This window comes from Tympanuchus pallidicinctus, unplaced genomic scaffold (genome assembly GCF_026119805.1).
Source record: "Tympanuchus pallidicinctus isolate F22 unplaced genomic scaffold, pur_lepc_1.0 scaffold5, whole genome shotgun sequence".
Taxonomy (NCBI): domain Eukaryota; kingdom Metazoa; phylum Chordata; class Aves; order Galliformes; family Phasianidae; genus Tympanuchus; species Tympanuchus pallidicinctus.
In genome coordinates, this window is record NW_026294769.1 from 72,089,495 (window position 1) to 72,117,453 (window position 27,959).

At 44.1% G+C, this 27,959-nt stretch overlaps 1 protein-coding gene across 3 annotated transcripts in view; it reads right to left on the reverse strand.

Moving 5' to 3' along the window:
* The window catches only part of AGO2 (argonaute RISC catalytic component 2), a 48,483-nt gene extending 24,939 nt beyond the window's left edge, over positions 1-23,544 (reverse strand). Inside the window, exons 1-4 of one of the 3 annotated variants that reach the window (XM_052703591.1) lie at positions 23,382-23,544; positions 7,980-8,175; positions 2,971-3,091; positions 244-428 (exon numbers count right to left, since the gene is read on the reverse strand). In XM_052703591.1, coding sequence (XP_052559551.1) covers positions 244-428; positions 2,971-3,091; positions 7,980-8,175; positions 23,382-23,412 — 533 coding nt within the window. In that variant the 5' untranslated portion in view covers positions 23,413-23,544. Of the gene's footprint in view, positions 1-243; positions 429-2,970; positions 3,092-7,979; positions 8,176-23,381 lie in introns of those variants that run through there. The other 2 variants (XM_052703592.1, XM_052703593.1) reach the window with 2 other exon arrangements.
* Between the last annotated feature and the right edge of the window lie 4,415 nt (positions 23,545-27,959).

Here is a 27,959-nt window from a genome sequence, read left to right on the forward strand (position 1 = left end):
AGTGCCTCACCATCCTCTGAGTAAAGAATTTCCTCCTTAGATTTAAACTAAATCTCCCCTCTCTTCATTTAAAACCATCATCTGATAAACAGAGAAGTGCCATGTTACCTCGCCTGGCTCCATGACCTATTAGGAAGCTGTTATTTGGTAGAGCTGTACAAGAACATCCAACCCAAAGTAGCTGCCCAAGTATTTCAGATAATAAAGCAAATTTCCTCAGCAATATCAGTGTCTTCTGCTCACCTCATGGAAGGCAAGTGCCTCATCACGACATCCAGTGCCTGGATGGTTTCAAACGGGACGCTCGGCAGCCGGCCAGAAAGAGCATCATGCAATGCCTGCAAACTCACACAGGACATCCACTTTATGGCCACCTTAAATATTCTGTCCTTCCCTTCCCCTGGCAACGTGACCTCCAACTCCACCTGCAACAATGACAAACAACAAACCAAGATGATTCTTTCTGTTTGGAGAGGAAAATGAGAGCGGACAACAAATTGCTCTGAATAATGCTGTGAAGCCTGGGAAAAGACATAGAGCAATGATGAAGAAACAGCAGATATCATGTACAACCTGTCAACAGCTACATTATTCTACAGGTGTATTTCAGCTAACTGGTATGCTTCCCAGGCTGGCATTCTAACACTGATTTCTCATCTTTCTTAGAAGATAAGATCTGAGGACAATTCTTAACCCAACTGGAAATTGGTTATGTCTGATATCACAAAAACCTGTGGGAGTGACTATGAGAAAAAACATCCTCAGAACGTCCCTTGCGTTGGATGTAAACACAAGCAATGCATTTTCCTGTCCTAGGGAGTGTTCTGCTTCAATTCAAAAGCAGACAAACTGTATCTAGAGTGCTACTGAAAACAATATATGGTAACAGCAGGCTAATACATGCAGTCATCTGCCCTCCTGCAGCAGTTAGCTTCTTCAGTCAAAAAACAGGTAGCAAAGATAAGACAAATACAAGAAGCCTCTCCATAAGCCAGCAACCAAGTTGACAATTTATAGTGGACAATCCAAATTAATACTGCAGTCCTATCTTTCTCTTAGAACCAACATCATTCACCACAAGAGCTGCGCAGAGAAAGGAGCCACACAGCCATGGGAGACCAATGGAAAGTGGAGTCTGGAACAGCAGGATCTGTAGATGGCCCAGCATGTTTATTCTGCCAAAAAGGCCATGCAAATGAAGGTGCAGGCTGTCAGCTGATGCTGGTTGGAATCTTCCTATAAAGCCTCTTTTTGCTTATTTGGCTTTTTTCTCCTCTTGGTCTCAACTTACAAAGCTCCTTAACCACGATGGTATGGAAAAAAGATAAAGAATGGATCTGTTTGTGGTGCTGTATCCATATCCCTGATAAACACAGGACTGGAGAATCTCTATGATGATTACTGGACTGCAAGGCAATGTCCGACCCACCCCCTGAACCCCACATCCAATTCATACCTTGAGCCTTAAGTTTTAAAGTAGATAATCCATAATGTGAAGTACTTCATTCATTTTTTGGTAATAACACCCTAACAGATAACGCAGATAGGCTCAGCTATCTTAGACAAATCTACCAGTTACCAGAGCAATATCTGGGCCATGCTACATTAAGCTTAGCTGTCACAAAGAATTCACAGTAATGAACTTGTCCCACTTTTAACTGTTGGCTTTAAAGCCTCTTCAAAACCAAATTAGTCACTGGTTCTGCTCAGATACATAGGTTTTAATCCAACTTTCCAGGGTGTCTTTTATATCTCACCTGAGTGAAATGCTACTGAAGAGCTGAAAAAAAAATCCTGAAGATACATCAGGAGACTGCTCGTATCTACATACCTTGACTGCGTCCTCTACACTTTTTGTATAAGTAAAAATTGAGAAAATATTTTGTTTTAATACTTACATAGTCCATATTTGATCTGAAACGTCTAAAGAAATGAAGGAGTGACAGAATGAAAATTAGCTATGATAAGGAAGGAATTAAAACACGTATGATCAGTGGGAAGAGTGAGCAGAAAAAATGAAAATGTGTTTGTACAAGTTCAAACAGAAGCAGGTTATCAGCAAGCACAAAAAAAGGAAGAACAACTACCACTGACAAGAGATGAAGACAGTGGATGTTAATTAAGTTAAAGAGCAACTGGAAAAAGGTGCTGACAAATTGGTTTCAGCCTCCTGATTAGCATCAGTTCTTCTACTACTGATGTATATTGCAAGTAAATGAAGTTTTTCTCCCACTTAGATTAAAGACCATCTATTAATCACTGTATGATCATGAATCTTTTCAATATGATCCCAAGTGCAGCAAAATTGCTATATTTGTTATGTACAGAGCAGCCAAAAAACCCCCAAGAAACCTAATCTAATTACTCTGGAGGAAAGTGTTAATACCTACAAGCTTTATAATGGTTTAAACCATGCTTAAACCAATTAAGCTCCATGTAAAAAGAAATTCCTTCATTCAGCTAAATTTCCCCACACTTGATTTAAACCAGTTGAGGTTTTTCTATATTAGTTTTTTACTCCAGGGTAACAACTTCGGTTGCCTTGGCATACAGATATTAAAGTTCTGTATTTCTGTATTGGATGGGAAAAAGGAAAGAATCTGAAAGTCTATTAGAAGCAAGCCTAAGTGAGAGCCAGATACACAGATGAAATCACAGAATGGCCCAGGTTAGAAGGGACCTCAAGGATCATGAATCTCCAACTCCGCTGCCACATGCAGGGCCACCAACCTCCCCATTTAATACCAAACCAGGCTGCCCAGAGCCCTGTCCAGACCTTTGTGATGGCAGCAAGATCACGAGACCCTAAGAAAAGTGGAATCTAAAGGCAGCCGCATATTTACACGTAAAAATAGATAAATAAATAAATAAGAACGTACCAACCAATTTCTATCAGTTATTAGAAAGTGCAAATATGACACTGGGATCTCCAATCAGAAACTCTTCTGAAGTTTTCTCTTTGAAACTTACTTTATCTCTTCCAATGGGAAGTGGCATAGCTGTATAAAGGTTTTTTCTTCCATCAAACACTGGCTTGCGATCCCCAAAAATCTGTGTTTTAAAGTGCTGAACCATATGCTCCACTATTTCTCTGAAAAATACAAAAAAGAGTGCATTAATTCAACTTTTTTACTTTTCATGTTACATAGCAAAGGAATACTAATATTCATGAGTAGAAGCATTAGGAAAATTAAAAGGTTGTCTCCTGCCAGGCATTAAAGCTGACATCTGTTTGGTCTGAATTAGAGCAATCTTTTCACAGACTAAACCACGTTCTGAACGTGGCTGTTAGCATTTTCAGATGCCTTCCTGTCTGCTGTGATTTAACACACGTGGCAAACCAAAAGATTGTGCCATCTCATGGTCAAAACAGAAGGCACGTGGTATTGTCTGGGTCTCCTGCTCACCTACCCTACAGTACTTTCTGTATGGAGCCAAAGCTCAGCAGACTGAGCAGCTTTCCAAAATACAACTACCCAAGCTTTCAGCCTCAGCCTTCCCCTAGCACAACATTCCTGTGATGACAGTGATACATAAAATTTCTGTGTAGCTCTAAGACAGATTACTTAAGTGCAATTTTTTCCACAAAAGCAACAAAACTAGCATTCACAGAGATCCAAACGTATTAGAAATGCATATCATCCATTAAAGCACAGCTGGAAATGCGTGCTGTTTGTATGACTGATGTAACCAGTCCCAAAGCACTTGTCTAACCACAGTGCTTACACACTGGTCATACAAACCAGTCTACCAGCCAGGTAAGTGGCTTGCTGAAGTAACAGCACCCTTTGATGCCAAAGGCCTTTAAGTCCAAATGTCCTAACCAGACATCCTTCAGGCTACATGCCTCATACAGCTGGAAATCTCAAATCCAGCAGTGGTTTGCAGTATGCTGCCTAGAACATAGTTAACATATATATGGCTTGGGGGCAAAACAGCCCAAAGAAGCAGAGCTGACACAGGAAGGAAAGCTACAGGATGCTGTTTCTTCTGTACCACTGCCAACTAGCTCAGTGAGGCTGCAGATGACTATTTTACTTACCATGATTTAGAAAGGTAATCAGCTGAATTAGATGCTATAGCAACATAAAACTCTGAGAACAAACTTCAAGCTCACTCAAGCACTGTAGTGATTGAAGGCTGTTTGAGCTGACAATTTATTTGCTGTGTCCCAAAGCTTTAAGATTAGATAGCTTGCTTTTAATGATCCCATCTGAACTTCTGAGAAATATGAATGAAACTTGAGGTAGCAGCTTCTGCCTCTGGTCTGCAGCGCCTGACTGAACAAGTCCCACCTTCAAGGATAGAAGGGAGATATTTTTTACCCTTGTTTCAAGCAATGGAAAATCCATTCTCTTACTGAGCAAGATTTGATTGCAAATTGCTCTGCGCGAGAATGAAAGCTCCCATTTAATTAGCGTTTCCACACTTGGAACTCTGTTCAGTGATGGTGTTTCTCAGCTGTGGTTTGAGGCATTTCAATGAAAAGTTCTCCATTTGAAGTTAAAAGAAGAGTGATTTACTGGCATTCCAACTCCAGCCCTTGTGGACTACTGCACAGAGACAACACGTGCATGCAAGAACACAAGTGACCCCAGGTCACTTAGATGGTGGTGATGCACTGGAACAGGTTGTCCAAGCAGGCTGTGGATGTCCCATCCCTGAAGGCATTTGAGGCCTGGGCAACCTGGTCTGGTGGGTGGCAACCCTGCACGTAGCAGGGGGGTTGAAACTGGATGATCACTGTGGTCCTTTTCAATCAAGGCCATTCTGTGATTCTATGATGATGATTCCAGGTGGAGCTCATTTTGAGCCATGTACAAGTCCCAGCAACCCTCACAAATTAAACCAAGGACACTGACAGCACAAAACCAACCCCACACTGCCCATTCTCAACATCTACCAAAACAGATCTGGACCTCCTGCAACATGAGAAAAACTGACCCTAACAGTACAGTTTTGGCACAGCAGCCCACTGTCTCAGCTATGTGTCTTCCAGTCCTGCTCCAGCTCTTGTTTATGGTGTATCCAACTGTACAGTCCAAGCCATAGCTAGTCCAAAAATAAAAATGAATCACAGAATCACAGAATCCCGCGGGTTGGAAGGGACCTCAAGGATCATGTAGTTCCAACCCCCCTGCCTAGCAGGGCCACCAAACGTACACATTCAGATCAGGTTGCCCAGGACCCCGTCCAACCTGGCCTTGAACACGTCCAAGGACGGGGCATCCACAACCTCCCTGGGCAGCCCGTTCCAGGGCCTAACTACTCTCCTTGTAAAGAACTTCCCCCTAACATCCAACCTAAATCTTCCCTCCTTCAACTTGGATCCATTTCCCCTAGTCCTGCTGTTGTCAGCCCTTCTGAAGAGTTTACTCCCCTCCTGGGTGTAGGTTGCCTTCAGGTACTGATAGGCTGCAATGAGGTCACCCCGCAGCCTTCTCTTCTCCAGGCTGAACAAGCCCAACTCCCTCAGCCTGTCCTCATAGGGGAGGTGCTCCAGCCCCCTGATCATCTTAGTCGCCCTCCTCTGGACCCTTTCCAAAATCTCAATGTCTTTGAAGAATGAAGAATGAAGCCAGCACAGATGAGGGAATAGTGTAAATGGAATTAAAAACTCAGCCTTTTCCAGATGTTAAAACACAAAATAATGATAAAAGCTACTGATTGTAGGTATGTAGCTGAGTTATATAACCAAAACACTGGAAACTCTAACCTAGATGAACAAATGAATTTTAGCCCTGGACTGTATATGCATCCTACAAAATCCTACATATGCATACATAAATATGTGCACAGACACAAGTATACATGCAGGACTAAAAGGCCAACAAAACGCCAGGCACTCACAAGGGCATGTACACCTAAAGGATAGCAAAAGCACCAGCAAGTGCTCAAAGAAGAAATGAAACATAAACTTCATTAAATGAATCCAATTTGTATTCTTCCCACACTGTACAGAGAAATGTGCACTGTTGAATGCATTCATTACACCCCTGCTTACTGCAAAAGGCACTGAACCATGCAGATTTATATCTGCTCTGATACCACAACACAAGAACAGCTAACCTAACAAAGGAGATCAGGTCTGAAGCTGTCAGTGGGGCAACAACTCATTACAGAGTATAACCTGCTTTATCAGCCAGGAAAATTGCTTTACAATTACTTTATAATTACATTCTCTACAATTCCTCAGAAACCGATTCCCTATCACTAAAGGTAGGGATGAGAGAAGGAAGCACACCGGACTACAGAGAGGAGATCACTGAGAACAGCAGCACACACCACAAACACGTACCAGCTGCACAGCACTGCACCATCCAGAGGGGCAAAGGAGCATAGAAATCTGCATCATACAGCAGCATGCATGCTGTCAGCACTGGAGCAGGAAGCCAGGATAATCAGTGATCGTGAAAGCAAAGCTCTCGTGGCTTCCACCATGAAAATGTGAACTGCTATTATTACTTTTTTATTTTTTTTAGCACTACAGTGCACTGAGAATGCATTGGTGAAATCAACAGGGCTGCTTCAGGCAGGAAGAGAATTCAGCTTGATGCGCATACAACATCTGCTTTTAACACTAAACCCAATTCTGAACTGGTTTAAAGGTTTTAAATAGCCTTAGAAATGAAAAAAAAAACAGAGTAGCACAGTATAGTAATACTGCTTTATGGAAATACCATTACTAGCAGACTTGTTGGTGTAACAGTTGATAATGCACTCCAGCTCGTTAACTGACATCAAGAAAACCGTGGCTTTCAGGTGACTTTTTGGACTCTACACTTTTGCTCATTACTGCATAATCCACACATCTGACCTCTTTTAATATGGAAAGTTTTTGCTGTTGAATATATAAACACACCATTACAATACTCCACAGTCAAGATGTGTAGGTAGTTACAATGATGACACTTGTGGTTTCGAGTTAGTGCCAAGTCTTGCTCTCAGTTTCACTTCTGGCAACACCGCTCTTTTTCAAGTTAATGAGGTTGCCACACTGTGACTAATAGGGCACACATGCAAAATACAGGACCTAATTGCTTATTTCCTTTGCCAGCTGATCCATGCTTTCATCTCCCTATCTGGAGCATAACTTTCCCTTTTATAGAATCTACTGATGAAGGATAATTTCTTACCTAATTCAGTCCTTCCACAATCCTCTCCCAGCAGCACAAATGGGTTTTACCTCCCCTTTTAAGTAGGTGAAGGCAGGAAAACAAGCTGGCAACACCAGTTCCCTGCTGAAGGGCTTGCCAGCCAATTACACTCCGATATTTAAACAAGCAATACCAAGAATATTACTTACCAAGTTGGTTTACACTGATCTAACCTCTCCAGAGTTAATACAGTGGCTTTAATCAGAAGTTGACAAGTTCAGTCAAAATAAGGGACCACCAGCACTGAATCTTTGGGCTGGGACCAACATTGTTGGAGAAAGAGTGTAGGGTGACCTCAATGCAGCCTTCCAGTATGTAAAGGGAGCCTACAAGGAGGGGAGCCAACTCTTTCAAAGGGTAGATAATACAAGGACAAGGGGAATTGGTTTTAAGTTGAGGGAGGGAAGATTTAGGTTGGGTATTAGGGGAAAGTTCTTTACTACAAGAGTGCTAAGGTGCTGGAACAGGCTGCCCAGAGATTGTGGATGCCTCATTCCCTGGAGGTGTTCAGGGCCAGGTTGGATGGGGCCCTGGGCAGTCAGGTCTGGTATTTAACGGGGAGGTTGGCAGCCCTGCATGCAGCAACGGGGTTGGAGCTTGATAATAGTTGAGGCTCCCACCAACCCAAGCCATCCTATGATTAAAAAGTCTGAGGAACACTGCTTGTGGTTGGATATGGAAAGTTGGAAGCTATCAGTACAAACAATGAATAAACAGACACATCTTCTGAGCCATCCATGAAAACAGGCACGTGGCTCCACAATTTTCAAATGAAAACCCAAATGTAAGCAAACTCAGGAAAAAAGTAAAGCACTGGTTTACCTGTTAACTCTTCTTGGACATTTTTCTGGCTTTATATCCAACTCATAATGGTAGATATCTATTTTAGGAATGTCCATTTCAAAGAAGTTGGCCTGCAGTTTGATTGTTCTCCCAGAAGTCCCAAAATCTGGGCGAGGAGGAGGTTTGAAGGCATATCCCTGTACTGGTGGTGGCAACGGTGGAGGAGGTGCAAGCACTGAAAAGAGGGAAAGCACAATTAGCCACACCAGCTACATTCACCTGAATTGAACAAATTCACAGACTTTATCCAACAAAAGAGGGGATCTTCAAACTGGTAACAAAGAAAACCTGCTATCAGGAGTCCATTCATTTTCTCTCTTCTTCCAAAGCTCTCCTAGTCCTCACCATTGATTAGAATCTTAAAATTAGTTACATTTTCCCATACAATGAGACAGCTGGGCAGGATTTTGAGATGCTAAGCAGGCACTAAGCAGACACTGGTGGAAAATCAAGAGCAAAGCAAGAACTAGAGCACCATTTATGAAGAATCTCAGTTTCAAAACACATACTGATGAGAACTGTGGATTGGCATTGAGAATATTACTGTTTTACTTTTTTTTAATTGTTCTATGTTATTATTTTTATTAATAAAACAGTTCTTGGGCTTTTTCCTCATTTCATTTATGTTTGGGTCAGGTCTTATCCTCAAAATGCATACACTCCTTTAACACCACATTACTGCAGTTCAATAAATACTGCCACTAAAACCTGTGACTCTCCAACAGTAACCTGAAAGATCCATTCTAAATTCTTGTTCCAGAAGATCTGTGCTTCTGTGGTGATGGTGATGCTGTCCTAGCATTCCCACAGCTTCTATTTTCTGCTCCTGGCACTTGGACTATTTGTTCCTTTTTATCCACGCTTATATCTTGGTGGCATTATCATCTGCCTCACCACTGTTACCTGTTCAACCACTATGCACCCACATTAAGCATTTCCCTTCCCCATGCCATTATGCTCTCTAACACTGCTGTACTCACCACCACAGCCTGATTTCTCTGCCCTTTCTCTTGCTGTGCTGGAGAGACTGACATCAGTCTACTCCTTAAACTGGGATTGCTCATTACTTCTCACAGGGATATAATGAAGCTCTGCTTACAAATATTCAAGGAAGAACACTGGAGCTTGGTAAGTTCCACCAGAGCTTAATGACAAATGGTAAAAAGGCAAATTATGGAGATAACATGAAAAATGCAAATTCCTGGGGAAAGATATGAAACAGTTCACATGCACAGCAGAGAACAGAATCAGGCACTTCAGAAATAACGACCAGCAACATCAGCAACTTTCACTTTTAAACTTCATCTGTTTTAAGTGCTGCCATTAAAGTTATTTCTGGCTTAACACACTGAGCAGACTTATATAGGGCAGGGTGGTGCTTGGAGGAGATAAGCACTGTTTATTAAACAGCAGCACTGACCTGATAAGCAGTCAGCCTGTATTTCTGTGGCATGAAGCAGATACACATGCATTAGCAACAGGACTGATGGCTGTACCTATGTGCACCTTAGATGTGGCATTGAGGAACATGGCCTGCTGGGCACGGTGGTGATGGGTCAATGGTTGGACTACAGCATGACCTTAGCGGTCCTTACCAGCCTTACTCATTCTGTATGGGAATGCTTCTATACGGGGTGTTGCAGAGGATACAGATACACCCCATCCGTGGCAACCTGCCACAACTCACCCACCAGAGCCCAAAGGGCTGCCCCTGGTGGTCTTCCAAATTCACTCTTGTAGTTTTTTTTTACTCCATTCCTGGTTTTCAGAGACTCCTTTGAAAACACACACAGTGCCTTCAGACAGTATTCTGAAAGTCTACATGCACTGGATTTTACACTTAAAGTGCTGTCAAGGGGAGAATGAATTAGATTTCTTATTTAAAGATGAGTATATGAAAGACGAGTACACCGAAACATCTGATATGCATCAGAAACTCCTTGCTCATTTGCTACATGACAACGCGAATAATAAAAATGTTTCAGCCTTGATGACTGAGACCATCAAGAAAACACAGAGCTGTTTGTGTGGTTTGAAGTAAGGTACACTGGATATTCAGTAATGAGGTGCCAGTATAACGTCTTCAGGCTTCTCTGGAACTGAGAACTAGCAGACTTCCTACCAGAATTCATTCAATTTACAATAGACCAAGTGTTCAAAGTTACCACTCTTAAGAACTGAGACTTCTACCAAAGAAGTGGAAATTGGGGAAAACCCAGGTATTAGAAAAGTAACTGCCTCTCGGCAGTTTTCTTGAAGAACCATAAACCCCAGGCAGTATCACTCTGTTAAGAGAGGAGCAGGAAAAAGGAGGTGGCAGAGGAGCTGTGCTCAAACGTGGAACTGCACAGAGATATTAGTTTAGTGCAGAGTTTTGCAACAATGCTGCAAATTCAAAGCTGGCTGCATGCAGACTTCCACTCCATCAAAATACTGCAGATCCAAACTGCAGATAGGAGTGACTCAAGGGGCCACAGGGCCAAGGCACTCCCAGCGTGTAGAAGGAATGAACGAGCCACACTTCTGATTGCACTCCTCTCCCCCTTCCAAAAATCCAACCAATCGTGGAACTGAATTATCAGGGCCATTTAATTTATCACCTATATGGAGGCCTTCAGCACCGTCCTTTATTCTTCATAGTGTTGTAAAGCTTAAGGTTGTTCAGCTCTCTGAAGTGCCGCTCAGCACTGAAGGCACATACAGAGGATTTTTAGTGTGGAATTATGCCACTAACACACAGTTGGAGGCCTAATGAGTTACTAAATAAGAAGGGGCCAAGCTGGTTGCACCCAAAAGGGCTTGTCGACACAGGAGATCATCCAAGCATAATTCTACTACTGTAATTATATCAATACGTTTTCTTCCACAGCAAGTCCTAACACATTTAATTATCTGGTGATGTTTTCACAGATCAAAGAACATTTTAGCACTGGGCTAACGCAGCCTACACCTGTCATAGGAAGCCTCTCAAACTATACGGCCTGTAAGTGAAACTGATGTGAAGGAAGGAAGCCTTATTCGGAAGCCCAGCTTTCAGTTGAGGTTTCATTATCAGACATCAGGGCGGTTACTCCGGATCATCCATGTGGGTGTTTTCAGATATTGCTGTGTTGATCTACAATACAGCTGCCACTGCCAGAAGCTGCCACGTGACAAGGAGATGTTTAAGAGCTTCACTACTTTTTTGTGCTCAGTAGTGCATTTTTATTCACATCAAACAAGAGATGCAGGAAGTGAAGCAAGCACCAGGCAATAGAACTTAACCTGAAGACAGAGTAACGCTGCAAGACGTACAATAAATAACACTTTTTTTTCCATAAGTATATCAGACACACTAATTACTTGACTGCCATTTAATGAAAGATGTCCAAATTTCATGCTGGCATACAGAATTTTAACACAGTATCAAAGTGAGTCCCCCTGCAGCACTTAATGTGCCTGGCCTGCCAATCCCAGCCTTGCAGACAGTACAAAGACCACCTTGAAGTTTGCTTTTTGAACTACATTTTGCTGTTTCCAGTTAACTCGCTGATTCCATCCCTTCCATAAGAAGGAGATATCACTACTATCGATTCAAAAACCAAATTGGGGGGGAGGGGTTATGAACCTGAGCTCAGCTACTGAACAGCTGTTTTGCCCTCAAGCCTGCAGGAAACAGCAACAAGATCAGGTTAAGAACCAAGATCAGCAAAAGAAGGGATGTGTGTGCTGCAAGAGGCAACTGTGTAGGAAGTGCTGGATATGGTAAGAACACAGAGTAAGCTGCAAGAGACCAGACACGGCCACTCTCCTCTTCACAGGAGTTTCCAAAGCAACTCCTGCAACTCGTTCCAATAGTTGACTGCTCTCATGGTAAAACACATTTGTGATATTATTAGCTAGTTTCCTGTGCTGCAGCTTCTGTCTCTTACCCTGTCCCTTGTGCACCTTCTCTAACTCCACATCTACCTCCTACAGATCTTGCCCTTAGGAACTTGCAGATTTCCTTAGCTGTCCTGAAGGTTCTACAATCTCAGTTCTCTCAGCCATATGTATGTATGTCAGAATGTCTTTGCACGCAGTCTTCAACTTCAGGCCATCTTCAAGTTTTCTTACAGTATGTGTTTTTAAACAAATTTGACTTCTGAACTGGTTTTCTGTTAGGAACGGCTGGAGAAAGATAGAAAGAGAGCCTGCAGTGTTTTGTAAGAGATAAGAGAAACTCTAAGCTGCAGCTAATAGTCCCTTGATACTATGGGGGGTTGAGGCTTCTATACATCTGTCTTTGCTGCTTATTAAGCATGTTTTGGAGTACACGAACTAAGTTCATCAGTCAAATTACAGCACTGTTGCATTAGATGATACACAAGGAAACAACCTTATCAGTTATCCCCTCAAATTCAACAAACCATAATAGAAGCACTGCAGGGAAACTGAAGAAATATGGATGCCCCATCCCTGGAGGCATTCAAAGCCAGGCTGGATGTGGCTCTGGGCAGCCTGGTCTGGTGGTTGGCGACCCTGCACATAGCAGAGGGGTTGAAATCAGATGGTCATTGTAGTCCTTTTCAACCCAGGCCATTCCACGATGATGATTCTATGATGAAATGATGATGTAGTCAGAACTTAATTTAAGCCTGTATTACAGCATTATTTTAGCTATCAGCTATTGAAGATCCCATAGTAAGGTGCAATTGCCAGAAGATTTTCTGCTAATAACACATCCTCTTGAAAAACAATACTTGATAGAGCCCAGAAGGGCAAGTAACCTGATAAGCATCTGAAAGGAATGAAAGAGTAAAAACAATTATTCCTGCTCTTTTATGCAAATGAACACCATCTAAGATTTACTGAGGATAAATCCTGTAACCACTTCTTGTTCTAGTGGTATCAATGAGAACAATTATTCAATTGGATGGAGAGCAAACAGATTACTGAAGCTGTCCTCAGAAGGGAAGAAAACAAAAAGGGAGATTGGGGAGGAGAGCCTTCTGGTAATCCTTATCTCCTATTCCAGTTTCCTAGCCAAGGGCTGTTAAATGATTATTTTCCTGGAACGGCCCTACCATGCTATCCAGAGTTCAATCACTTGGGAATGGAGAATTCCTGCTCCCCATCACATTCAGATTGCTCCTGTGCTTCTCACAAATACCTGCTTGTCATCATCGCATAATCGTTTGAGTTGGAAGGGATCCTAAAAGGCCATCTAGTCCAACTCCCCTACAGTGCACAGAGACACCTACAGCTCCATCAAGGTGCTCAGAGCCCCATCCAGCCTGACCTTGAATGTACCTCCAGGAATGGGGTTTCCACCACCTCTCTTGGTAACCTCCTCCAGTGATTCACTAACCTTACTGTAAAAAACTTCATCCTTATGTCCAATCTAAATATCCCCTCTTCTAGTTTGAAATCATTTCCCCTTGTCCTCTTGCAATAGATTCCACAGTCTGTTCCCTCTCCTAGCTCTCCTTTACATACTGAAAAGCAGCTCTCAGGTCACCTCAGTCTTCTCTTCACCAGGCTGAGCAGCTCCAGCTCTCTCAGCTTCCTCATAGCCAAAGTGTTCCATCCCTTGGATAGCTTCTGTGCCCCTCCTCTGGACACATTCCAACAGGTCCGTGCATCTCCTGTGCTGAGGACTCCACATCTGGATGCAGTACTCCAGGTGAGGCCTCACCATGGCAGGGCAGAGGGGCAGGATCAGCTCCCTCACCCTGCTGGCCACACTTCTTTTGATGCAGCCCAGGATACAGGTGGCTTTCTGGGCTGTGAGGGCGCACTGCTGGCTCATGTCCAGTTTCCTATACACCAGTACTCCCAGGTCCTTTTTGGCAGGGCAGCTGTGCTTTATCCTTACATCTTATTTTTAAGACCCCTGTATGATACTATTGGGAACTATATGGATTTCATTGTGCCAAATTGCTTCTAATTCCTTAGCAGTATGCAATTCAGTATTCAGATAAGAAGCAGAAGTGTTGGATAAACAGCACTGCCTTCAAATCTGTGATCTCATTATGTTCAGTAGACTTAATCGAGAGATCATTTTTATGTAATAATTGTCACCACAAGAGAACTGAAGCAGTGTTAATTAACAAGTCAAACGTATTATTCTGCTTAGAAGAAATAGTCAGTTACAGATCTACAGCTGCCTTGGTTATCCTGGATACTTCCCCAGCCTGCTGTGAGACATGGATGCGCTCTCTCTCTACTGCAGGAAGCAATGTAACCCAGGGAGATCAGAATTCCTTTCAGACACCCACAGTGCGTGCAGTCAGAGATGAAAAGGAGAAACAAAACAACAATCCTGTTTGCTTTATAAAATCATGACCAGGTTTCCAATATGGATACGTAAGAGACTGCAAGAACCCCACATACAAGCAGAGGAGCAGCACAGAGCATTCAAGATGTACATGGAGCATCCAACAGCTATTCCTATAAATGTGGCTTGACTGATATCTGCATGCAAAGCTGCACAAAGTACCACTGAAATTCTTCCTATGGGATACAGAGAATTCTTTTAATTGCAAACAGTAATGTTGAATTAAGTTATGAACTGGAAGTGGTGAGCCTCATCCAAACAATGCAGTGGGTGCTTATGACGTACCTACGTGTCAGTAATCCAGCTGAAAGTTATCATGAATGGAGACTACAAAATGACTTCACCTTCAAGCAGATCTCCACTAGGTGAAGATGGAAAATGGAAACTGGTCTGAGTGATGTTTATCACACTACACCACAATGAATCGTTCTGTTGTCCTTGCCTTGGAAAGTGCTGAACTAATTCTAGGTTTTTCTAAGGATTAAAAAAAGTGTAGTAGTATTTTCTGTATTCATAAAGAACACTGCCTCCATTCAATACAACCTCAAGCCTTTAGGAATGGAGAAGAATGAAGCAGTGCGTATTACATTATCATAGAGAAGAAGAAAACATCCAAATAGCACCTACTTCATGCTGCTTCATACCTTTTAGAGGATAGAACAGAAATTCTGTGTCCATTGCACCTTACCTCCCTTCACCTGCACTCTCTGAAACACTGCATTTAGGTTAGGATAGAAGTGCAGCTTACTTCCTTTCTTAGTCAACAGTCATACTCCACGCTTTGAGACCACGTGGTTATGTACAAAATGGTACAACTCAGCCTCCAGTGTCATCAGCTTTCCTTTTTTCTAAGTCACACTAGACTTGTAAAGCACAACTTCTTTATTAAGGAAACCTCATCAGTGCTGAGGCCAAGCTGAAGTTTCTATCAAACTACCTGGTGTGACCACTGGGTGAATGAGAACTTGCATTCAGTTCACAGCACCACTGAAGCTGTGCCAGAATCAGAGCCCAGTGAGGGGTACTCAGTTCCAAGCAACTGTATCAGCTACTTCAGCACCCTTTGCCCAGTGACATTCGTACTGTATCTAATTTAATGAAACACAAATGATTGGGAATCAGACTAGATGATCTCTAGTCCCTTCCAACCCCTACAGCTCCATGATTCAGTGATTTGTCCTCAGCTTACTAAAGAAATAAGCCAGGACGGACATCCGTGCTGTACCTTTGCTATACTTACACCTCCACAGACTTGAAATAACAGTGCTTTCATCTAAACTCTGAAAACACAAAGATTAAAATGTCTTCATGACTACAATATTTTTAATTTACAACACTCAACTCTTGAGGTATAATTCAGAAGCTTTCCCTCAAAAAGAAATCTTTGCCCAGACACACAGCAGATCAATCTAAACAATACTAATGCTCCCATGGCTCAGTTTCAAAGTAGGAAATTCACAGTTCATTTACCATTTTAGATAGTGAAAGCAGCTGCAGGAGCATCTCTACCATGCAAGAGATCCAGCAGTATATAATGCAATTTCAAGAGAAGGTTGTGGTTTCCAGCATTGCTGAGAGGAGCAGTAAAATACTGGTTTGTAATAATGGAATAATTGAGACATGAGAAGTGGAGGCTTTCAGTTGAATGGTTCTATGATGTTTTTCCCCAATTACAGCTTTTTTCTTCCACCTGCTTCCTGTAACCAACTTAAGTTCTCATATTAGTCAAAACAAATGAAGACCCAGCTGTGGCAGTGTGCCACCCAAGTGACGACAGCTAAAGCTTGGGAGCAGACTATTAAGTAGTGACACCTGACTACAGGGAGATTCACAGTCCCACAGAAATACGCATTCATCCATTTTCAGCCGCAGTGTCACTACCAACATTTCATTCGGTATTGCACCTAGTGCATTTCCATTTGTGGTCTGCCCATTCTGTTTAAGGATTCTGCAAAAGACAGGAAAAAAACAAAGCGTATACAAGCACGTCCAAGTTTTAGGTTAATGAACATTTGCAGATCAGGAATAATTAGGAAAAAAATACTACTGTATTCTAATCACACGACACAATCCAAACAATAAAGTTCCACTTCCTCACCCCAGTGGGAATTCACTTTGAAGTTTCCTCTTCCTGCATGAAGCTCTCACTTCTTCAAACAACACACCCTCATTCTCACAGCAGTGACTTGTACAGATCGAAACCACGCACTCCTTCATTAAACCCTGAAGAAATGTATTTGGTTCATTGAGGCATTTGTTCTTCTGCACTGTCATACCTACCTGAACCTGAGTGTCCTCCATTCTATTCTTGTTTCGTCTGTGGTTTGGAGGGTTGGTGGTTTTTTTTGTTGATTTTTTTTTTTAAAGCTATGTCTCAAACACTGACATTCAAAAAGGGATAGAGTCCAAAGAGCTCAAGTTGAAACTCACTGTTGTTTGAGAAGTCTTGCATTTTAGCAGCAATTAGAATAAAAAAGAATATAAAAAAAAAAATCACAAAGAGATCCCCACCCCCTGATCCCCCCAAATCTACAGACTGTGCTCCACATGAGAGCAAACGAAGATGTCAGAAATGATGGAGGATTACGACAGGGCAAGAGAGGCCAACCAACAGAGGGACTCCTTAAAAGCAGCAGAAAGGGAGCATTCACTGCAATCCACAACTTGTATGAAAGGACAATGTAATAAGTTCTTTATCAAAGGATAAGCGAAGCCAAGAACACAGAAACATTTAGATAGGAATTTACCCTCTGTATGAATAGACGTCTGTCCTATACTAGTTAACACTTGCTAAACAAGTTTCAGAAGGTATTTAACGAGGCCCCAGTAATAATTATGTTTTAAAGGCTTATTCATCTACATGACAAATTTAACTTCAAACAGTTCTCAGATTGATCTAGCTAAGCCAGTGAATCCTCCCCTCTTGGGAACTCATCTAAAATAGGCTTATTTAAAAGAAATCACAACTGGCACGTCCACACACTTCCTACTACTAAACTAAGGCAGAGTTCTACAGAAGTGATCAGCTCTAAGAGGCACCCATGCTCACATCACAGCACCTTCTGCTGCCTCAAAGTCAGTTCACAGTCCGGCCAGAAAAGAGTCACTGAAGTGGTTAACAAAATCATCAATCTGGTCTTGCCTGTCTATCAATCTGTGATATAACACCACTACAGATCTTAAAAGCAGTGCTGAGCCCCCTGAGTGACGTGCTGAAGAGCAACAACTCCATTTCTGCCCCACAGACCGCTGCTGCAGTCACAACACATCCCATAACTTTTATCACCAGCATTCCTGCTTTGCTTCTCTCAAGGAAAACTCAACAGGGCAAAGAGATAAAGGCAGAAAAAAAGACTTGGTTCAGTTTGGAGCAGCACACAATGCAGCATCCCACATGATGCCAGCACAACCATTTCTTCCTGCAGCACCGCTAGATTAGGCTAGTTTCAGACATACATAAAATTATAGGCTAGCACACAGACAGCTTTTATATCTGCTTTCAGCGATGAAGCATTTTGTTTCTCGAGAGAAAAGAAGACTAAAACATACAGCAGAGACAAAACACAGCTGAGAAGCTCTGCCAGAAAAAGAAAAAGACAAACAAATTACGACAGGAGAGAACCAACTACTCTCACCACATCTGCGGTTAAAAAGCATCAGTTTCACAACCCAAGTACAACCAACATTTGGCAGCGCTGTGGAAAGCACAGTGAGAACAAGCATTGGCACAGCTTGCCCAGGGAAGTGGTGGAATTGCCATCACTGGAGGTGTTCAGGAGCAAGGCAGATGTGGCACCGAGGGCCGCAGTTCAGTGCTCTGTGGGGACGGGTTGATATTAGAGCGAATGGCCTTAGAGGTCTTCTCTAACCTTACTGATTCTATGATTCTGCTGTATTTATACATCAAATTCCCCAAGTATTCCACCTAACAACACAGAAGAAACACCAACTACCCACATAGCTGCAGCATTAAGCAATCACAGTACTCCACCCCCTTTTGGCTACTTTTCTGCCAACTGCACTTGATGGTGTAGAACCCCTGAAGAGCCTGATGTCTCTGTGGTCACCTGGGGAACGCTCCCTTTACTCTTTTCACCCTTACATGGCCATGTAAGATCAAGCTGAACAGTTTTCCTCTTGCCGATTTCCTAAGGGGAACAAGTATCTTTGATTAATCAGTGGAGTGGTGAGATGCTGCAACAGGCTGCCCAGAGGGGCTGTGGATGCTCCATCCCTGGAGGTGTTCAAGGCCAGGTTGGATGGGGCCCTGGACAGCCTGGTCTAGTATTAAACGGGGAGGTTGGTGGCCCTGCCTGTAGCAGGGAGGTTGGAGATTCATGATCCTTGAGGTCCCTTCTGTGATTAATCTGATAACATCAACTGCCAAGACATTCTGCTTTAGCGTAAGCAGTACTTGATCAAAGCATTTTACACTCAGCATTCATTAAGCACTGACAATACCCCTTTCTTTCCAAGGGAAGATCATTGCTTCCATTACACGCATCTTCCCATCCAGATAGTTTTGAGATGTCTACTTGCTATCAGTGCCACTTGCCTTTACAGCTGTGGAAGATGATGTTGTTCAGGTCTGTCTTTTCCAACTTCGCAAGCATGGAATCAGTAAGAAAATGTTTGTGTTCAGCTTTAGGTATTAAAATAAATTAGAGAAGAAAAAAAAAAAAAAAGCCCTTGCAGCACCTTGGAAAGCACAGAACTTGATGAGCCAACAGGACAGGAGACACTTCTTGTGCTGGTGGGCTGCTCTTTATCCATCAGAAAAGATGCATGGTACTGAGGGCAATTCATCAGACAATGCATGGAGCAGATCCCTACCCACAGCCATTACACTTAAAACTACATAATATTTTCCATCAGCTCTTTTTTTTTCCTAGCCTGGAACTTAGCAAAAGTAAGATACTCACAGATTACTTTTCTTAATAGTCATGGAAGTGAGAGGTCACATCTTTAACAAGTGGTAGTACTGCCTGCTGTTATATTATAAATTTGGTCATTAACAACATGACCAATAGCTCCTCTAAAACTTGAGATAAGGAAGGCTGTATGCAACACCGTTTTCGATGAGTCTTACAAGTTTTGTAAAGCTATCTGTACAGTCAGTAAGAGAATCACTGCTGAATAAACTCTTGTACTTTCCATACAGTGAATCTTTTGTATACATTGGCTCGCTAAGGAAAGGAGAAAGTTTCAGTCGGATGTGCGTCAACATCAGTCATCTTTTCATCAAATAATCAACCAGGAGGTAAGAAAATATCCTTAATTTTCACGTGTTTGACACATGGAAAGCCATAACCCCCTTTACAAAGCCGCTGTATTTCAGACAACTGCTGCTTTAACAATGTCTCCAGTAGCAGACAAAATTAAACGTGCTTTCAAAGACTAAGAAATAGAATGTATAGGACACTAATCTTGCAATTCAGAAATATAGAATCACTCACTGTAAGTTACAAAAGTTCACGTGAGTTTTCACCACTTTTTCAAAACAAACTGATATAAAAACAGTGTCTTTATTAACACGTCCACCTTGTCTATGGAAAGGAAGGTTGGACTACCTGATCTTTAAGGATTCCCTCCAACACAAACCATTCCATCACTACGCCACTCGGACGTTCTTTGAAATCGGTCAGGTGAACAACAGAAAAACTGCTGCTCCGGCCACATAACTTGCTTTATACTGTTAAATGGAGAAAGAATTAAGATGAAAATAGCCAGCCCTGGGGCAGATTGAACCATTACGTTGGCAGGAGGCCAACACCACAGAATGGGCATCCAGTTTGGCAGTGGGAACTTGAAGAGTGAAGTACTTCCCACGCATCAACAACATCGAGAAGCAAATGGCAGCAAGGTCTAAGTTAGGAGGCACAGGAACGGAGCACTCAAGTGGTGTCAAGGATGTGCTGACACACGGATGCTGGAGCTCCTGGGCATTCACAGCAGCTGCTAATCTTAAATGGCTGCAAATGACAATTCTCATGCATTCCTCCGAACCAGATTTTGGCAATTTCAGGTGTCAGATTAACGTATGGAAGGGGACTTTCACCGCAGCACCCAGACTGCACAGAGGCTTGTGCAATACAGCTGAGCCTCCTGCTGATGGCCCCAGTTCTAGACTGGTTTCATCATAATCAGAAATGAAAACATAATTCCCTCACTTACATTTAGAAGCAATTTAACATTTATGAGGTAAATCAAAGGGTTGAATTCTAACAGCACTTAATCGTTAACCAATCTGGAGATTGATAAAGCAATTTAGTGAAATATACAACTCAACAGCAACTTGACTACAGATCCATGGAGGACAAGATTCACACTAACAGAATACCCTATGTCAGTGTATACACATGTGTACAGATGCACAACATACACTGCAGCACACACACACAGATAAACAGAGACGTGGATCCAGTGGATCCCACCCTGATGAAACACCTATCGTTAGAACATATCTAAGTAGGGAGGTGGATGGAAAAATAAGCCAGCCTATACTTAACACTTCCTTCTATTCAAGTTTAGAGTAAATGCTCACAGTACATCTGCCTCGGCAGGAGATAATCAAGACTAGCTTGAGTGGGATAACTTCACTCCGGCCTCTACCAAAGGTCTTGAGGATTTGATAGTGCCTAGGAGGCATTCCAACCCAGCTGAGATTGCTGGTCACAGCTCACTGCAATCCAGGAAAGCCCAAAGGGTCTCACTTAGAATCTCTGCTACAGGAGCAGCTGCCTTTTGTCAGGTATTTTTTCATATCAACTCACTTGGAAAGTACCAGAATATTTCACTATCCACCAGTTGTGCCTAGAACATGATGGATTCCCAAATTCTGTACCAATCTTCTTAGGCCACAGTCCAGGTGCAGATGCACTAGGATGCCTGGAGCTGACTGATCCTAAATGATGGGAGAAGCAGGAGCCAGATATGATAAGGAAGTGCTTTAATGCTCTGATCTGCTGCTTTTCGCAATGTATGTGAAAGCAGAGGCAAGGCCACACTGGTCCTCTGCCTTTCACACACGGTCCAAGGAGAGGAATCACCAAGAGGCATAAGAGAAACAGGGGGACAGCTGTACTACCCTGCGGTTTGCAATAAGACCCTCTAACAAAAAGATCCCTGCTTACAACTTGATGTGGAGCAGGAAGCTGTTTGGACCAGCAGAAGCCATTGTGCTGCTAAGGCTCTCTGTGGGATGGTTTTACAGCAAGGAAGCAAAAATCCTCACAATACAGAGAACAACTCACAGCTCCTACCCCAGAACAGACTCTGCCCAGCTCTGCAGAAGGCTGAGCTGCAGAGATAAACTAGGAAGCAAACAAGTCTGAGGATGAGCTTGGTTGGAGAGAGCAGAAGAGTAGGAGTCTGAGACACAGAGGTAATGTTTGGAGAGGAATAACAACCTCAGACTCAGTGAAAGGATGGTCTCAGAGCAAAATCCTGATGCTCAGAAAGGGCAGTTCTGGTAAAGGGGTAATGTCCTTAAACACTAGGTGTAGTGCTGTAGAAGTCAGATCATTTTGCATGAAAGGAAGAGAAGGATCAGAAAGAATGTAGGAGGATAAAGGGACATGTAAAGGTACTCCCAATACATACACTGCAAGTATTTTCAATAATACTTTGGCTCTTTACACACAATTTTGAAGATTTTATCAACAGGAGGTAAGCAGCCTTTGCAACACAAACGAGTGCCACAAATACCTTGACACTGAATGAAGAAGAAAACCAGGCACTAAAAGCAAGGCAGATAATTAAATCAATACTTATACACCGATGTTACTACCGAAACGTGCAAGTGATGTTCTACATAAAACACAGAGCCCTGAATATCAGTCTGGATGCACACAGCTGCAGTGACCCTACATAAACCCAGTGCCATGAATAACAGTCTGAATACACACAACTGCAGTAACCTCTCCCCCCAGCACATCCAGTAAATGCACTGTAGGAAGAAATGCAAAGAATTACAAAGACTCCCCTAAGACAAAAGCAATCACTGCAGTTGTCCTTCTTGATTCCTGCTCCTTCAAGGAGAATCAGATCAGAGGAAGAAAAAAAACAGAAGCCAGCACCAAACTGTGGATGCTACCGTGTGAATGTTCTTACAGAGGAAGCATTCCTGAGCAGCAGCCACAGGTTCCACCTTCTGCTACGCTACTCCTTGCCAGATACCCTTCTAGAGATGATTCTAGGAAAACCTGTTAAGAACAGTAACTTAAAACGAAGTTGCTCGCTCTGAAACTTTTCTAGGAAAAAAACCTCAACCTCTGAAGTACCAGTCACCCAAACTACAACACAGAAACAGCCGAACAGTAACAAGCACTGTCCTATATTGTGCCAACTCGCACAACGTCCATCTAAATCATGCTAAACGTTATTTAAACCGAGAGCGTCAGTGACCATCCTGTTGTTCGCATTCATCGCCGCTTTCGCTGGCAGAACACAGAGCTTTGAGGTCTGCAGCCCCTTCCAGCCCTACCCGACACGTGGACACCGTTTCTACTCCCATCTCAACAAGGAAACCAGGCAGGAGGGCCGCGGTTCGCCGCTCACCCCCCGCTCCCGTGCGCCTCAGGACGGCGCGGCGGATCGGAACGAGGAAACGGGAGACCCCGGGGACACCGCGGGGCAGGAGGCCGAGCTGGCAGAACAGCCGGGCCCGGCGCGGAGAAGGCGGGCGGCACGTAGCGCACAGCCGCGGGCACGGACGGCCCCGCCGGCCCCCGCCTCGCTGCGGGGCGGCTCCAAGCGGGCAGAGCCCCCGGCCTCGGCCCCCCGGCAGAGGGAGGGGACAGCGAAGGAAGGCGACCCCTCTCGGGGGCCTCAGGCTCGCGGTGCCGAGGGCGGCCCGAGCCCTCCTTCCCACGGCGTGGCCTCGGCGGCCGCGGCCAGGCCCGCGTTTCCCCCCCCTCCCCCCCCTGCGCGCTCCTCCGGCCCCACGGCGCAGCGCCGTGAGGGGCCGCTGACAGCGCCTCGTGCGCCGCCTCCCCCAGCTCCCCCACGCGGGAGCCGAGTTCGAAACCCCAGAGCGAAAAAAGCGCCCCGGGTGGCTCGAGGGAAAGCGGCCAAAGCCTCACCGGGTCCGGCGGTGCTGGCTCCCGGGTACATGGCTCCGTGCGCGGCGGCGGAGGCGGCGCCTCTCTTCAGGTCCCTACGGCGGCGGCGGCCGAAGGGGAGGGAAAGGGAGGGAAAGGGAGGGAGAGAAGCCCGAGCGGCGGTTACGCTGTTGGGAGCAGGGGGAGGAGAAGGAAAGAGAAGGGAGGGGAGAGGAAAAGAAAAGGGGAGGAGGGGAGAGGGGAGAAAAAAAAAAAAAAAGAGAGAGAGAGAGAAGAAAAAAAAAAAAAAAAAAAAAAAAAAAGAGGGAAGAGGGCCGGGCCGACGCCGGGAAACCAGGTTACTCGGCGGCACTGAGGAGCGGGGAGGTGGGCGGGGGGAAGGGAGGAGCCGCGCAGTCACGGGAAGGGGCGCCCCGCCCGCCGCCTCCGCCCGCCTCCTCGGGCCCCATCGGGCGGGAAGCGCGGCACGGCCGGAGGGAGCGGGGTGCGCTCTTCCGCCGCCGCCTCCTCTTCCTCACGGCCGGGTGCGAGCGATCTTTCGTCGTGCTCGCACCGCTTCGCTCCTAGCGGCTTGTGCCGTCTCTTTCAGCGAGACGTGGCGACGTGACGAGCCCTCTGCCGACCGTTCGACGTGACGCTGATGTGAGTGTCCTGTCTCGGAAATCCAGCGGTGTGCTGACTCGCACAGCGGGGTCATCTCTGGCCATGTTATTCGAAGTGTAGTGCAGGAGAATACGGACTAACAATTGCCGTGATGCAAAAGAGACATCGAATCATAGAATTCTTTGAGTTGGAACAGGCTCATAAGGGCCCTTTAGTCCAACTCCCCTGCAGTGAGCAGGGACACCTACAGCTCCATCAGGTGCTCACAGCCCCATCCAACCCGACCTTCGATCAGGGATGGAGCATCCACCGCCTCTCCGGGCAGCCTGTGCCAGTGCTCCATCATCCTTATCAGAAAGAACTTTGTTCTCATTTTGAATATAACTGTTCCCTCTTTTAGTTTGCAAATGCTTCCCCTTGTCCTGTCACGACCCTGCTAAAGAGTCTGTCCCCATCCTTACAGCCATCCTTTACATTCTGAAAGGCCATGCTCAGGGTCTCCCTGGAACCTTCTCTTCAAAAGAAGCGTGGCCAGCAGGGCGAGGAAGGTGATCCTGTCCCTCTACTCTGCTCTGCTGAGGGCTCACCTGTAGTACTGTGTCCTGATGTGGAGTTCTCAGTACAGGAGACGGGGATCTGTTAGAGTACATCTGGAGGACGCCACAAAAGTGATCCCGGCTCTCTGAGGACAGCTGGGAGAGCTGGAGCTGTTCAGCTTGGAGAAGAGAAGGCTGCAGGGAGACCTGAGAGCAGCCTTTCAGTATCTGAAGGGGGGCTGCAAGAAAGAAAGGGACAAAGTCTTTAGAAGGGACTGTTGTGGTAAGAAAATATTAGGCAGTCCTAAATGCTGACAGTAGGAAATCGTGCAGCCTGTATCTCAGTTTTTGATACTATATTTAAATCAATCTCTTCAATCTGATTAGGAAGATAACTCCCTCTAACGTTATCATACTTCCATGCCACTAGACCTTCTGCATTTAAGTACAAGAGAACACACAAGTACCATAATAGGTCTCTAGAAAAGTTCACTGAAAGCGGTGATTGTGGAGAAATTAGCAACCAGCATCCAGCAGCTGATGTCACCCAGCTATGTCTAGATTTACCGCCTCACGCTGCACAGTGTATGTATAGCTGTATGCCATGTGCCTGTCTTGAGACTTACCATTACATTCTCAGGTTCAAAAACTATGTGAAAAAACAAGGACAAAAACAGTAGTAGGGCTACCATCACATCAGCAGTTTGTTTATTGTTACAGCAAGAGAAACATCAAGGCTTATGTTTGCTGTACAAGGAATGCAAGATGAAAGTAAGTCATCATTGTGAGTAATGGCATTTCGAAGTCTGTGACTTTTGATCCCTGGCACCTGACGTGCTGTGGCAGTTGACATACATACCATCACCAGGAGCATCGCAAGCATTTGATTATCAGCTCTATTAGTGCTCAAAACATTTATCAAAGCTTATATACTTCATTCAAGCATTATAATATATAATTTCACTGATAAGATTGCCCTCCGTCAGAACAATCACAAGTTTGGAACCTGCAAGGAGAAGAGGAACAAAACACGAGCAATGATTACTGTGTTATATTTTTTCACATGAAAGAAGAGCTCCTGGCGTTGGTAGAAATGTGGAATGAGCTCAATATGTACTTCCAGGAACATGACCATCACTGTTTTGTAGGCAGACAACAACCAAACTGACTGTTGGACACACAAACATTGATAATCCTGTCTCATCTTTCTACATCATTCTGCTTGTGAAACACCACGCTGAAAGCAATGGTCAGCAGAACTTACATGCAGAAGGGATGCACTGATATGGAACTTCATCTGATAGCTCACGCTGCTGCAAAAGGAAAAACAACTGATGAAGAGTTCACGACTGCTCTGCAGTCAGTTTGAAAATAACAAGCTATCGAGCAACAGAAGATGGGTGAAGGCTTTAGAACTTCAAAAGCAAAAGGGTTTATCGCTGTGTATACATGGCTGCAGACTTGCACAATCAGTTAAACAGTAAATCAGTTAAATAGCTGTATTTAAACACTGTCTTCATGTCTCGGAGTCCTGTTGTTCCTCTGTGCTGCTGTACTCTCCCAGCAACATTTCTGTGTTCACGCAGCAGTGCTGGTCTCTCTCTGCTCCTGAAGGAACAGGACACACTTTGCTCCATGTCACTTCATTACTTCTAATGCTTTCTGTCACTGACAGTTGCTGTTTTGGAGCACAGTGAAACATAATTATCTATTCCTCGGCAATTTCATACCAACAGAAAACCAACAACAACAAATAACTCCTCCATTTCATAAAAGGTTTTGGATCAGAGTGGTTTGGAAGTTCCATAGCAGCTTTCTTTTCATCGTGCTCTCTGTGTACTCTATTAACAATTACACAGTAGTGTAAGAAGAATTACTGAAACACAATCAAATTTCTTTAAAGAGAAATGTGACTGTTTTGCACAATACACTGTCATAACGGCTGCATTTCAGGCTGAAATTTCCTAGAGACCTCCCATAGAAGGAATTAAATTAGTTTTGGAAAAGCTGTGCATTTTCTCATCGTTTTGGAAGTAATGATGGGATTTATGAATGGCTTTTAAAATTCATTTATATAAATGGAGGTGCTTGGGGGTAAATATTTTACATGCAATAGGCTGCTGGCAGAATACCTGGCTTTTCTTCTTATTAGAGAACATATTTTGACTTCACTACAACCCTTTTCATTTTAACCCGAATTGCATTCAAAGCCAGTTTATACAAGTCTGCTAGGGATGGGTAGTAATGATACAATGGCAAAAATTTTACTTAGGGAGGAAAGATGTAAATCTGATTCTTGACTCTGAGGGGGACCCAAACTTACTTTTTTTTTAGCCTTCAAGTGCCCTGGCTTTTAAGATGTTATTCTGGAGTGCCTGCATTAGATTTCTCACATATTCTGTGTCATTTTAAATAGGGCCAAGTGTTGGGTACTGCATTTTGGTCAGAACAACCCCAGGCAACCCTACAGGCTTGGGGAGGAGTGGCTAGAAAGCTGCCTGATGGAAAGGGACCTTGGTGTATTGACGGACACTGGGCTGAATATGAGCCAGCAGTGTGCCCAGGAGGCCAAGAAGGCCAATGGCATCCTGGTTTGTATCAGAAATGGTGTGGTGAGCAGGGAGGTAATCCTGCTCCTGTAGTCAGCATTGGTGAGGCCTCACCTCGAGCACTGTGTTCAGTTTTGGGCACCTCAGTACAGAAAGGACATGGAGGTGCTGGAGCAGGTCCAAAGAAGGGCAACAAGGCTTGTGAGGGGCTTGGAGAATATGGCCTATGAGGAGAGACTGAAGGAACTGGGGCTGTTCAGTCTGGGGAAAAGGAGGATGAGGGGAGACCTTGTTGCTCTCTGCCAATATCTGAAAGGTGCTTACAGCGAGAGCGGGGCTGCTCTGTTCTCACTGGTGACAGGTGACAGGATGAGGGAAATGGCCTCAAGTCGCACCAGGGTAAGTTTAGGTTGGATATCAGGAAACACTTCTTTACAGAAAGGGTTGTTAAGCACTGGAATAGGCTCCCCAGGGAGGTGGTTGATTCACCATCCCTGGACGTGTTTAAAAACCATTTGGATGTGGTGCTCAGGGATTTAGCAGAGGGTTGTTAGAGTTAGGGTAGTGTGGTGAGGCTGTGGTTGGTTGGAGTCGTTGATCTTTAAGATCTTTTCCAACCTGAGCAATTCTATGGTTCTATTAGAACAAAAGTGAGAAAGACCACAGCTATGACCTGACCTGATGTGTACACCTGGTTATAAAGTCTTTGAGGCCCTGACTTCAGTTTACTCAAGAACTGACTTTTCTAGTGATCAGAGCCAACAACACAGCAACAAATGAAAACTCTGACAAAGGTGCAGCACCACCTATTGGGGATATGGTGCGAGTTGAGTATTACTGTTTCGAGTCGTAGAGTTTCGGGTTTTTTTTCCACACGGGTTTCTGTGGGACTTCCTAATGCAGTCATCAGC